The sequence below is a fragment of the Bos mutus genome, chromosome 18 (assembly GCF_027580195.1).
Source record: "Bos mutus isolate GX-2022 chromosome 18, NWIPB_WYAK_1.1, whole genome shotgun sequence".
In the NCBI taxonomy this organism is placed as follows: Eukaryota; Metazoa; Chordata; class Mammalia; order Artiodactyla; family Bovidae; genus Bos; species Bos mutus.
The window spans coordinates 7,819,882-7,831,714 of record NC_091634.1 but is presented as its reverse complement, the minus strand read 5'-3'; the positions used below and the strand labels follow the sequence as shown (position 1 = coordinate 7,831,714).

The 11,833-nt window shown below is 54.5% G+C and overlaps 1 protein-coding gene across 1 annotated transcript; it reads left to right on the top strand.

Annotated features, from left to right (window-relative positions):
- The first annotated feature begins 42 nt into the window (after positions 1-42).
- SYNGR4 (synaptogyrin 4) lies at positions 43-10,025 on the top strand. Its single transcript, XM_014478128.2, has 5 exons — positions 43-195; positions 1,087-1,284; positions 7,578-7,815; positions 9,397-9,536; positions 9,792-10,025. The coding sequence occupies exons 2-5, from the start codon at positions 1,192-1,194 to the stop codon at positions 10,023-10,025; spliced, it is 705 nt and encodes a 234-aa protein (XP_014333614.1). The 5' UTR covers positions 43-195; positions 1,087-1,191.
- The last annotated feature ends 1,808 nt before the right edge of the window (positions 10,026-11,833 follow it).

Below are 11,833 nucleotides of genomic sequence, written 5' to 3'. Positions count from 1 at the left end.
GGAAAAAGAGGAAGAAAAAGAAGGCTGAGGTGGTGCCGGGGACCAGGCAGGGAGGGTGGGCGGAAGGAAGATCCGGCCTGCAGGTGACGTAAACCCGGCCTCCAGAGTAAGGCTGACCCTTTATCAGGCAGCATCACCCCGAACCCTCACCACCCCCATTCCACGCCTTAAAGGAAGAACCCGGATTCTCTGAAGGTAGCTTAGCGCCAGGGGCTCGGTCTCCTTATTATGAGGGGACAGATGAGTTCGGAGACCATGTTCCCCACACATCTGAGGTCCAAACTTGAGGAGATGCACTTTTATGAAGATGGAGCTGAATTCTAAGGGAAGGTCCTGATTCTAAGGCAATCACCCCATCACCAGGACAGCCTAAAATCTACCCTGAGGAGCCTGGGGTCTCTGCTCTGCGTGCTGTTGCCCCCAAATCTGAAAGAGGTCCTCGTTTTCAGACCTCCCAGGTGTTCTGACCGCCATTCTAGCACCCCTCATCCCTCAAAAATCCCATTAACACAGTCCTTAAAATGGGCACTCTGGCTCCTGTGTCAGAGACATCACCCCAATATCCTACCCTCTCCTCTCTCCTTCTCCCTGGCCCAAGATCTCCTCACCCTGCCCCTCCACTTCTGGGGTTCTGGAAGCCCCCTCACCCTACATCCTCCTCAGCCTACATTCCTAGTTCCTAGGCTCCTCAGCAGCCCCCCTCACCCTGTACCCCACTTTGGAATTATCTGAAGCCCCCTCAGCCTGCACCCCAACTCATAGGACCATCGAGCCACCCTTTCAGCCTGCGCCCCCACCTGGAGGTGGGGCTTCCTAACAGCTCTTTCATCCCATGCACCAATTCTAAGAACCCTGCAGACCCCTCACCCCATATAACCCTGTCCTTGGACCCCAAGAACCCTCTGTCATCCCCTGCCCCCTTCTCCTGGGACCCTTGGCAGACCCCTCACCCCACAGAACCCCATCCTGGTACCCTCCCCAATACTCTTCCATCCCATACCCCCTCCTCCTGGGACCCCTGGCAGCCCCTTTACCCTGCACCTTGGATTCTAACCACCCCCCACCATTCCTGTTGTCTTGCAACAGCCGAGCCCCAGCGTGGGCCTGGAACCTGCAGACGGCAGCGCCCAGCCGGCAGAACCCAGCATCCCTGCTCTGGCTTCCCAGAGCCCGAGCAGCAGAGCAGCCGCCATGCACATCCCGGAGAGCCTCCAGGACCTGGCCGACAGTGAAGCCGTGCAGTTTCTCAAGAGGCCAAAGGCAATCACACGGATCTTTGCAGGGGTGAGGCCCTTCTGTGGGCCAGCTGCCCTGTGGGTGACATGAAATAGGGCTTCTCAGCTCTCAGACCCAGTGCACAGGGTGGTGGGAGGAAAGGAAGGGCCAGCTTGGGGGAACAAAGCCAAAAGGAACTTGTAAATGAAGTCACCCTCTACTGAGCATCTTAACTATAGGCCCTGCAGTATTCTGAGCACTTATCAACTCTCCTGGGAAGAAAGAACCCCGCAAAGTGGGTGCTCAGGAGCCCCACTTTTGAGAGAAGAAAACTGAGGATCAGATAAAGTTAAATAATTTTTTGAAGGCTGTGCTGTCCAGGGGGGTAACCATAAGCCACATGTGACTATTCTAATCTAAATTAATGAAAATAAAATATTCAGGGACTTCCCTGACGGTCCAGTGGTTAAGACTCCGTGCTTCCAGTGCAGGAGGCCAGAGTTCGTTCCTGGTCTAGGAACTAACATCCCACAATCTGCATGGTGCAGCCAGAAAAAAAAATTTTTTAATTCCCCAGTTACAGTGGCCACATTTCAGGTGCCCAATAGCCACACATGACTGGCAGCTCTCATATTGGACAGTGAGGATCTAGAACATTTCCATCATGGCAGAAAGTTCCAATGGACAGTGTTGGCTAAGGTCACACAGTAAGAGGCAGGGACTCAAACTGGGGTCTGTGAGAATACAGCCCATTCATTTTCCACCTCTCAGACCTAGGATGCCAGGGGGGTGGGTGGTCGCTGTGTGCCAGGCACGGTGCCAAGCAAGGACTTTACCTGCATTTGTTTCATCATTACCACATTCCCAAAGAGTCCAGACACCTGGGGGCAAATCCTCACTGAGCCCCTGACTTTGCTGTGTGACCTTGACCTGCTCACTGCCCTTCTCTGGACCTCAGTGCTTGAGGAGTTAGAGCTGTGACTCTGGGCTTTACACTGTGTAGCCTCCACGGTGCTCCTTTGGCAGAGTTGGGAACTGAGGCCCAGGGAGATGATGAGACTTGATCTGGGTCAGGGGAGTAGGGGGAATATCTGGAATTGAACCCAGGGTCCTATTCCAGAAGGATCGATCAGGCCTGGCTGAGGATCCTAGTTTGGCCACATGATGTCCACATAGAGCGACATCCTCCCCTGCTTGCCTGGCTCAGTCCTGGCGTGATTATCAGCAGCACCTCCTTTAAGTCTCAAAAGTGCCCTGTTTTATTTGATAACTTGCCTGGTCACGCTAGGGCTATGTGACCTTGAACCAGAAACTTGATTTCTCTGAACCTCCAGACCCTCGTGTGTCTAGTCCTTCCTGCTCATCAGGAAAGACTATGTCCAAATGAAATCAATGCCTCTCAGCCTGTCACCATGGGCCTGGCAAGTAGTCATCATTCCTTCAATAGCAATGATTACTGGGACCAACTTGTGATCAAGCAGAGAGATGGGTTGGGGGAGGCATAGGGTGGTGGGGACTCATCTCCATCGTCATCGCCCCAGGGTAGCGGGGAAAACGCCTTCCACATCCCAGTTCCCAGTCCCTTGGTGGTGTCAGCATTTCCGCTCCTCACCATGACCCTATGACGTGGGCATTGCGACGCCTGCTGGACCCAAGAGGAAACCAAGGCTCACAGAGGTTGAATGACTTGCCCAAGGACATCACCCAGCTGGCGGGCAAGTCCCAAGGATGCACAGGTTTCCAGTCTTCAGAAGGAAGGGCGGGAGGTGAGGGAGAAGGAGGCCCAGCTGGTGTAGACTGGTGTGGGGAAGGGCTGGGGGGAAGGGCCGCCAACCTTGCCAGACTCTTCAGTCACGGACTTTGCCTGCCGCCTCCCTCCTCCCGCCTGCCGCCCTCTCCTCCTTCCCCCCCTGGCCCGGCTCCTCAGTAGGGAGTCTCTGGGCAGCTGGTGCTCTCGTCCTTCTCACGGCCGCCCGCCAGCTGGTGCCTTAACTGATGAATCTTTGCTCCCTCCCTGGGGAAAGGCCAGGAAGGGTGTGGAAGGAGGTCAGAATCAGGCTTCAGAGGGTTGAAGTCCCTCCAGCCCAGCCAAGCCCCCTTCTTGGGTGTCCAAAAGCAGCCCAAGGATTTAGGGGGGTCAGCAGACAGACAGCCCACAGACCCGGAAGTCAGGGAGGCTGGATTCCGATCCCATCTCTCCACGACTAACCTTGAGAGGACATGTCTCCTCTCTGGCCAGTCATGAGAATTACCTTCAGAGCCAGGCCCCCACCTCTTTGGGGCACAGGACAGACAGGGAAACTGAGGTGCCAAGCAGTGAGCAGTTGGCCCAGGTCCACCCAGTGGGTGGGGTCAGACACGTCTGGCTCTTTCCACTGCGCCATCAAGGCTTCTATTTATCACCTGTGAAACAGCAATGAATTATTATTGTAACCTCGAACATGCAGGACTGGAGCAAGGCTGCAGGGAGGTGGCGCAGGTAAAATGTATCTGGGCTCAAAAATGATCAATGAGCCTTCCTGTCCTTGACCTGGCTCTGTCTCAGACCAGCAGGGCAAGACGCTCCCCTCCTGCAGACTCAGTGCTGCAGCCCCGAAGCGGAGTGGATGTGAATACCCTCCCTTAGAGCTAAAGTGCTGGACAAAAGGAGGGACTAGTCACTATTATTGGGCTTTCCTGGTGGCTCAGCGGCAAAGAACCCACCTGCCAATGCAGGAGTCTCAGGTTCAAGCCTTGGGTCGGGAAGATTCTCCAGAGGAGGAAATGGCAGCCCACTCCAATATTCTTGCCAGGGGAATCCCATGGACAGAGGAGCCTGGTGGGCCAAAGATTCGGACACGACACAGCAGCAACAACAACAACAAAGTCATTATTATTATTTTGTTTGTTCTTATTCAGAGAAGGCAAGTAAGACAAAGGAGAGAGGCGGATGGACAGAGGCTGAGGAGTTTAGGGTCAGTCCTTGCCTCCCTGCTCCTACTCTAAAGGGCAGAGCAAGAGCCAAAAAGAAGGGCCAGTCATTCACTCTTCCAACACGTGTGCAGAGGTCCAGCCTGGCACTGGGTCCTGGGTGCAGACAGAAGGGTCCCACGTGCAACCTGTCCAGGAGTTCAAATTCTAATGAACTTCCTTCCCCTTGTCTCCTCCCTCCCTCCCATCCCCAGGCACCACCACATCCAATCAGTCACCAAGTCTAATGTCAAGTCCTAAATCTCACTGGATTCCCAGGAGCCCCTTCCCATCCATCATGACCCTGGAGTTTGCCTTGAACCCCTAGATCTAACCCTGGCCATCCTCTGCTCAGAGCCCTGCCATGCATAAAATTAAGCCTAAGTGAGAAATTTAATTTTTCCCATGGTTCCCAAGTCCAGTCCCCTCCGTCTGGTGTTCAAGGCTTCTGAGGGTCTGGCCTCCCTGCCCGCATTTCCAGCCTCACTTCATACCAGATCCCTCAGCTAAGATTTCTCTCCAACTCCTGCAGGAGCTTCACTCAGCAGCAGCTGGCTTTTGCACACATGGATCGGCCTGCCTGGAATGCCCTTCCTCCTGTGTGCCTGCAAAACTCCTCAGTTTTTTCTTTTTAATTCTTTCTGGAGTGTGGTTGATTACAGTTGATATTATGCTAGTTTCAGGAATCAGTATACTGAATCTGTATAACGCGATTCGGTTATACATACATACATATCCACCCTTTTTTTAGATTCTTTTCCCATATAGGCCATTAGAGTATTGAGTAGCGTTCCCCATATTATACAGTAGGTCCTTTGTTTTGTTGTTTGGTTGCTAAGTCGTGTCTGATTATTTGCAACCCCATGGACTGTAGCCTGCCAGACTCCTCTGTCCATGGGGTTTCCCAGGCAAGAATACCAGAGTGGGTTGCCATTTCCTCTTTCAGGGGACCTTCCCGACCCAGGAATAGAACCTGGGTCTCCTGCTTTGGCCGGCAGATTCTTTACCACTGAGCCACCCTGTTGTTCAGTCACTATGTCATGTCAGACTCTTTGCAACCCCATGGACTGCAGCATGCCAGGCTTCCCTGTCCTTCACCATCTCCCTTACTTGTGAGCAACCTTACTTGTGATCTATTTTATATATAGTAGTGTGTACATGTCAATCCCAGGCCCCAATTTATCCCTCCCCCAAAACTTATTAGTTAAGGTACCGTTCAGATCAAGCCTTACTTCCTCCTAAATCCAGCCCCCTGGGTTCAGTTTCTGCTCAAATCTTGACTCCCTCCACAACTGCAGGCCCCAGCTTCCTCCCCAGCCTCCCAGCCTCCTGGCCTCCAGTCTCACCGGCTCGAGTCCATCTCTGCATGGCCCCAGAGGGGCCTTCACACACCTGGAGCCGACCCTGCCCCACCCCTGCTCTCAGCCCCCTCCCTGGCTCCCTCTCAACCCCCAGAGATCATCCCACTCCATAGTCTTCTTCACCCTGCCTGTTCTTATAGGCCTCACCGAATCCAGAAAGCACCCCCTGGACCAGCTCCCACCGCCCAACACATACACAATGGTTCCTTCCATACCTGGTGTCACCCCTGCCAGGCTGTGTTGTGACCGTCAGGGACAAGCCACCGGGGCTTCAAATTGTCCCTGAATCACAGTGATAGGAACCGCTGCCCTCCAGGCATCTGGTCCAGGCAGAGACATTAATAGCAGGAGTTAGGGCAGATTTAGGGTTTCCCTACTGGCTCAGACAGTAAATAATCCTCCTGCAATGCAGGAGACCTGGGTTCGATCTCTGGGTTGGGAAGATCCCCTGGAGAAGGAAATGGCAACCTACGCCATCATTCTTGCCTGGAAAATCCCATGAACAGAGGAGCCTGGTGGGCTACAGTCCATGAGTTCGAAAAGAGTTGGACACAACTGATCGACTATGCACAGCATGTACGTGCGCAAAGCGGATTCAAGAGCCAGACCGCTTGGGTTCAGATCCAGGCGCTGCCCCCTCACAGCTGATGGGCTCTGTGCCATTCACCACCTTCTTTGTGCCTCAGCTCCACTATCTAAAAGAGAGAGAGAGACTGTTGGCAGCACCCACATCCTAGGGTGGCTGTAAGGATGGCACGGGTTGGTGAAGTACACTGGTGGTTTCATCGATGAACATGGTAGAAGCCAGCAGTAGAGGCAGACGGTGCTACCCCGGTGTGCTGTGTGTGGTGCCCACAGCGGCGACAGGGCCAGCCTATCAGCGAGACTGCGTTTGCTCGTTTTTTTTGGCCACGCCGGGTGGCACTAGTTCCCTGACCAGGGAAGTCCCAAGGCTGTATTTGCTTTACTTTTTTTTAAGTTTTTTAAATTTGATTTGATTTATTTACGTATTTGTTTTCAGCTGCCCTGGGTCTTCGTCGCTGCATGCAGGCTTTCTCTAGTTGCGACGAGCGAGGGGCTACTCACTAGTTGTGGAGCGTGGGCTTCTCATTGCAGTGGGTTTCCTTGTTGCAGAGCACGGGCTCTTCAGCACCCGGGTTCAGTGGTTGCGGTGCATGGGCTTAGTTGCTCTGTGGCATGTGGGACTGAACCTGTGTCCCCCACGTTGGCAGGCGGATTCTTAATCACTGGACCACCAGGGAAATCCCTGTATTTGCTTAAAAAAAAAAAAAAAAAGCCTTGAGATTTCCATGGTGACCTAGTAGTTACAATTTGGTGCTGTCACTGCCGTGGTTCGATGCCTGGTCAGAGAACTGACATCCTATAAGCTGTGTGGCATCGCCAAAATAGTTTTTTGTTTTTTAAAGAATCTTGGAGCAAAAGGTGAACGTTTGTCAGGTTCTCACTGTTGGTTACATTTCCTCTGTTCTTTTCTGTTTCTTTGGAATATTTCACAAGTTCCTTTTTGAAAATGGAGAGGAATTAGCTGAGCGGGGAGGGAGGAGGAAGAAGTGGCAGGCAGAGGGAAGGGCTGAGAGGCAGATGGGATCAACAGGATGGCAGAGACTCATTGCTCACTCTTCCTGTGTCCCGGGCGATGTGCTAATAAGCATTTTGTGTTGGGTCTGGCGGCGGGTACCTGTTTGTGGCGTGGAAGGCAAGAGTGAGTGAGGAGAGGTGAAGGGCTGGGGAGGGCAGGCAGCGCTGGGAGCCAGGATGGGCAGTGTGGAAGGTTCCCTGGAGAGCTGATTGGGGAGACTTGGAGCCAGGGAGGCCGGCAAGAGGCTGGGGCAGGGCCCCAGCAGGCGGGATGAGGCCCGAGCCAGGATGGAGGCTCGGAGGACGTGACCGGGAAAGAGGGCTTGGAACCATCAGGAGAGTGGACAGCAGACCCCTCCCCCCGACTCAGTGATGGGGATGAGGGATGAGGAGCGAATTTGGGAAGACATGGAGCTCCATTCCGGCTCTGGGAAACCCCCCTTGCACCCACAGGTCTTCTCCCTGATCGTGTTCTCCTCCCTGCTGACCGACGGCTACCAGAACAAGACCGACAACTCGGAGCTGCACTGTGTCCTCAACAGCAACAGCACAGCCTGCAGCTTCGCTGTGGGGGCCGGCCTGCTGGCCTTCCTCAGCTCGCTGGCCTTCCTGGCCCTGGACGCCCACGAGGTCCGCCTCGCCAGCACCCGCTTCAAGACGGCCTTCCAGCTCCTGGACCTCATCCTGGCCGGTGGGTGAGCCCCGGCACTGCCTGCCCCGAGCTCTCAGCCCCCACCACCAGGCTCCCCTGGGCCCCCAGGACGCCACCTCAGAGTGTCCTCCGCCCGTGACCCAGAGCTTCATCCCTCGCTTCTCGAAGCTTTTCTGCACCCGCTGTTTGAGGGAATCATTGCCCATCCCTCAGACTTGGTGCAAAGGTCACCTCTTCTGACCCTCAGGGTAACTCTAGAAGCCTCTCTTCTGCCCAGCTTTCTCCAGGCATTCACCTCCCTTCTTCACAGCCTTTCTTGAAAAGCCACCAGTGGTGGGAGGCAGGGTGCAGAGCGCAGCGCCAGGCAGAGCAGGGTTTGAAATCTCACCTCTGGCGCAGCCTCGATGTGCAGCTCTCCTCCCCTCTCTGAGCTTCCATGGAAGCTGGGATGGGAACCCCCACTGCCTGGTGGCCCAGTGTTTAAGACTTCTTCCACTGCAGAAGGCACTGGCTCAGTCCCTGGTCAGGGAAGTTCCACGTGCCTTGTGGTTATGGCCAAAAACCAAAACCAAAACAAAAAACCACCTCCAGGGTTTTTCTGAGGATGAAAGGCGAGAAAGGACACCTGTAGTAATGCTGACACTTCCCGGGCATGCCCCACGTGTCATGGCACCGCGTCAAGGGCGCCCCACGCCCCGTCTCCTTTCTTCCTTAGAACCCCTGAGGGGGGAAGGCCTGTTCAGATTCCCATTTCATAGAGGAGGAAACTGAGGCTTAAGGAGGTTGTGTAATCAGACCCCGAGTGGCAGATCCAGGCTTCCAAGCCAAGCCTAGCCTCCTAACCAATGCCAAGCACCTTAGACAGAGCCTGGCACACAGCGCCCAACACTTGCTTGTTCCTTTTTCTCATGCCCCGGGCTCCTTCCTCTCCTCTTCCACACCTGCCCAGTTCCAGAGACTCAGGGCTGGGTGGGCCCCTAGAGATCACTGAGTCCAGCAACATCCAAAAGAAGGTTCTGTGAGGGCGGAGCTGTTCTGTGCCTGGGCTTCCCAGTGCGGGAGCCACGGGCCATGCATGGCCGCTGAGCACTCAAAGTTTGGCCAGTGCCATCGAGGGGTGGAAATATTTTTTAAATTTTTTCCTTATCTATTTATTTTTGGCTGCCTGGGTCTTCATTGATGCACTCAGGCTTTCTCTAGTTGCAGCAAGCGGGGCTACTCTCTAGTTGCAGTGCACAGGCTTATCGCAGTGGCTTCTCTTGTTGAGGAGCACGGGCCCTAGGGCGTGTGGGCTTCAGAAGTTGTGGTCCACAGCCTTAGTTGCTCCAAGGCATGTGGGTTCCTCCTGGACCAAAGATTGAACTTGTGTTCCCGGCATTGGCCGGCTTAGTCTTAACCACTGGACCACTAGGGAAGTCCCGAAATTTTTTTTGTAAGTCTATTTTAATGGACTGAAATTTTTAATTGATTGAAATGGAAAAAGTCACACGTGGCTGCCGACCCCCACAGCAGATATAGCAGCCCACTCCAGGTGGTTCTTTAAAGAGGGCTGGGAGGGAGAGGCCACAGTGGAGACCTCAGCCCCCCACACCGCCCCTCTTCTCTCCCTCGACCCCCCAGTCATCTGGGCAGGCGTCTGGGCTGTGGGATTCTGCTTCCTGGCCAACCAGTGGCACCGTTCGCCGCCCAGATACTTCCTCCTAGGGAGCAACAGCGCCAAGGCCGCCATCACCTTCTCTTTCTTCTCCATCCTCGTCTGGGTGAGGAGGGCCCCCGTCCCACCCCTACTCCCCCAGCAGGGCAGGGCGGGACGGTGTGGGTTAACAGGGCAAGAACCTACCTGCTCTCAAAGCTCACCCAGGCCTCCGCAAGCCCCTTCTGTGTCTTGGGCAAATGGGGAAGAAGGCCCCCCACCTTCTTCCCGGCAGACAAAGCCCAGCTTCAGGGAGTGCTGCCCGCGGCCCCCTCCCCAGCCCGCCCCAGCCAGCCTCTAGCTCACCCTCCTCTGCCTGCAGATATTCCAGGCCTACCTGGCCTTCCAGGAGCTCCGAAATGATGCCCCGGTCCCCTACAAGCGCTCCCTGGATGAGGGAGGCGTGGTCCTGACCTCCCTCTCCCCGCCGTCCGCCGCCAGCCCGGTCAACACGCCCACCACCGGCCCCCACGGCCCGAGCTACGCCAGCTCCTCCCTGTCCCCCTATCTGAGCACCCCGAAGGCCCCCCGCCTCGCCATGATGCCCGACAACTAGAGAGCCTCCTCTACACCAATAAAGACAGAATCCTCCCTCCAGAAGGGTTTCGGAAAACAGCCCTTTTCCTCTCACGTCTGTTCCTCTCTGGTCCCTCGGGCGGCCAGGGGTCTCCTTGAGAGGAGGGTGTCTCTGCGGCAGGTCCCATTTCCATCCCACCTCCCGGACTCTCCATCCGAGTGTCACTTTTTTTTTTAAGTTTTTTTTTGTATTTGTTTGCTCCAGGTCTTAGTTGCGACATGTGAGATCTTTAGTTGCAGCGTGGGAGCTCTGAGTTTTGGTGTGTGAGATCTAGTTCCCTGACTTGGGAACGAACCCAGGCTCCCGGTGCCGGGAGCGTGGAGTCTTAGCCATTGGCCCCCCAGGGAAGTCCCTTGGGTGCCCTCTTGACAGCTACGGACGGTGATGGGAGGGAAAGGAAACCCTTCTTTTGGGCCTGCGCACAGTGAGCCCTTTACCGCTCGCACTGGCCACGGGAGGGAGGCAGGAGGTGCCCCGCTGTCCAGCCGAGGAAGCTCAAGTTCACAGACAAGATGCTTCCACCGCTGGAGAGGGCACCAAGGAGAACCAGGGCGAACACTCAGGCCCCCCCCTAGCTGTCCAGCGAGGGCCCACACTCTTTAACTCACCCCAGTGACAAGATACCCAACTCCTCAGCTCAAAACCATGCTGAGTGAGGACTAAAGGATGACAAGTCCCTGACCTACATCAGAGGAGATACTCGTCTTCAAATATTTGAAAGCTTGTTTGGGGAGAAAGGAAGGAATCCTCTAGAACCCCAGAGCTGCTCAGGGTCTTGTGCTCGGGTCACAAGACTCAGCAGGTGACTCCAATGGGTAAAGCACCCATGAAGGGAGTGGTGGGGGCCAGGAAGGGGCAGCCTTCACTCAGCACCCAGCGTTCAGCACAGTGGCCCAGGATGTCTAGGGCAGTGCTGTCCAGGACTTCCCTGGGTGTCCAGCCATTAGGACTGTGTTGCCACTGCAGGGGGCATGGGTTTGATCCCTGGTCAGGGAACTAAGATCCCACAAGCAGCAGGGCAGCCAAAAAAAAAAATAGAACAGTGCTGTCCAAAAGAAGTCAAATTTGAGCCTTGGTGTCAGGGAAATGGGGCATTTAAATTTGTCCCCTGGCCACAGGATGAAAGTTGAATGAGACAAGTGAAATGAATATACATTTTATTTAACCCACCTGGTGGCTCAGATGGTAAAGAATCTGCCTGCAATGCGGGAGACCCAGGTTCGATCCCTAGGTTGGGAAGACCCTCTGGAGAAGAAAATGGCAACCCACTCCAGTATTCTTGCCTGGACAATTGTGTAGACAGAGGAGCCTGGCAGGCTACAGTCCATAGGGTTGCAAAGAGCTGGACACAACTGAGCAACTAACACACATATCCAAAATATTATCATTTCAACATATCATCAGTATAAAGTCACTAGCCAGATAGCTTACATTCTCGGGCATTGAGTTCTTTAAATCCTTCATGTATCTTACACAGACAGCACACCCTGACGTGGGGCCACCAATTTCAAGCACTAACGGTCACCGTATTGAACGGTGTAGCTCTAGAACCTTCTGGTATTTCTAGAACAACTGGACATCCAGTTATTTTTATGTAGGATAGGTTGGCAATGAATACAAAAACAAAGGAAGTTTAATGTTATGCCAGCAAAACCAAACACACCCACACAAGGGCCATGGTGGCGGCAGAGGGCTCACTTACAGACTGGGCAAAGGGATGTGAGTTGTGGGGAGTCCAACATGGGCTCCGTGGTCCCCGTCTTTTTGTTTCATGCATGGCAGTGCTC

What these genes read in the sequence shown, in the direction of transcription:
- SYNGR4 (XM_014478128.2), top strand. Translation starts at nt 1,192, where the DNA reads ATGCACATCCCGGAGAGCCTCCAGGACCTGGCCGACAGTGAAGCCGTG. An exon ending in TCACACGGATCTTTGCAGGG is followed by an intron (nt 1,285 to 7,577) that starts GTGAGGCCCTTC and finishes TTGCACCCACAG; the next exon opens with GTCTTCTCCCTGATCGTGTT. An exon ending in TCTTCTCCATCCTCGTCTGG is followed by an intron (nt 9,537 to 9,791) that starts GTGAGGAGGGCC and finishes CTCTGCCTGCAG; the next exon opens with ATATTCCAGGCCTACCTGGC.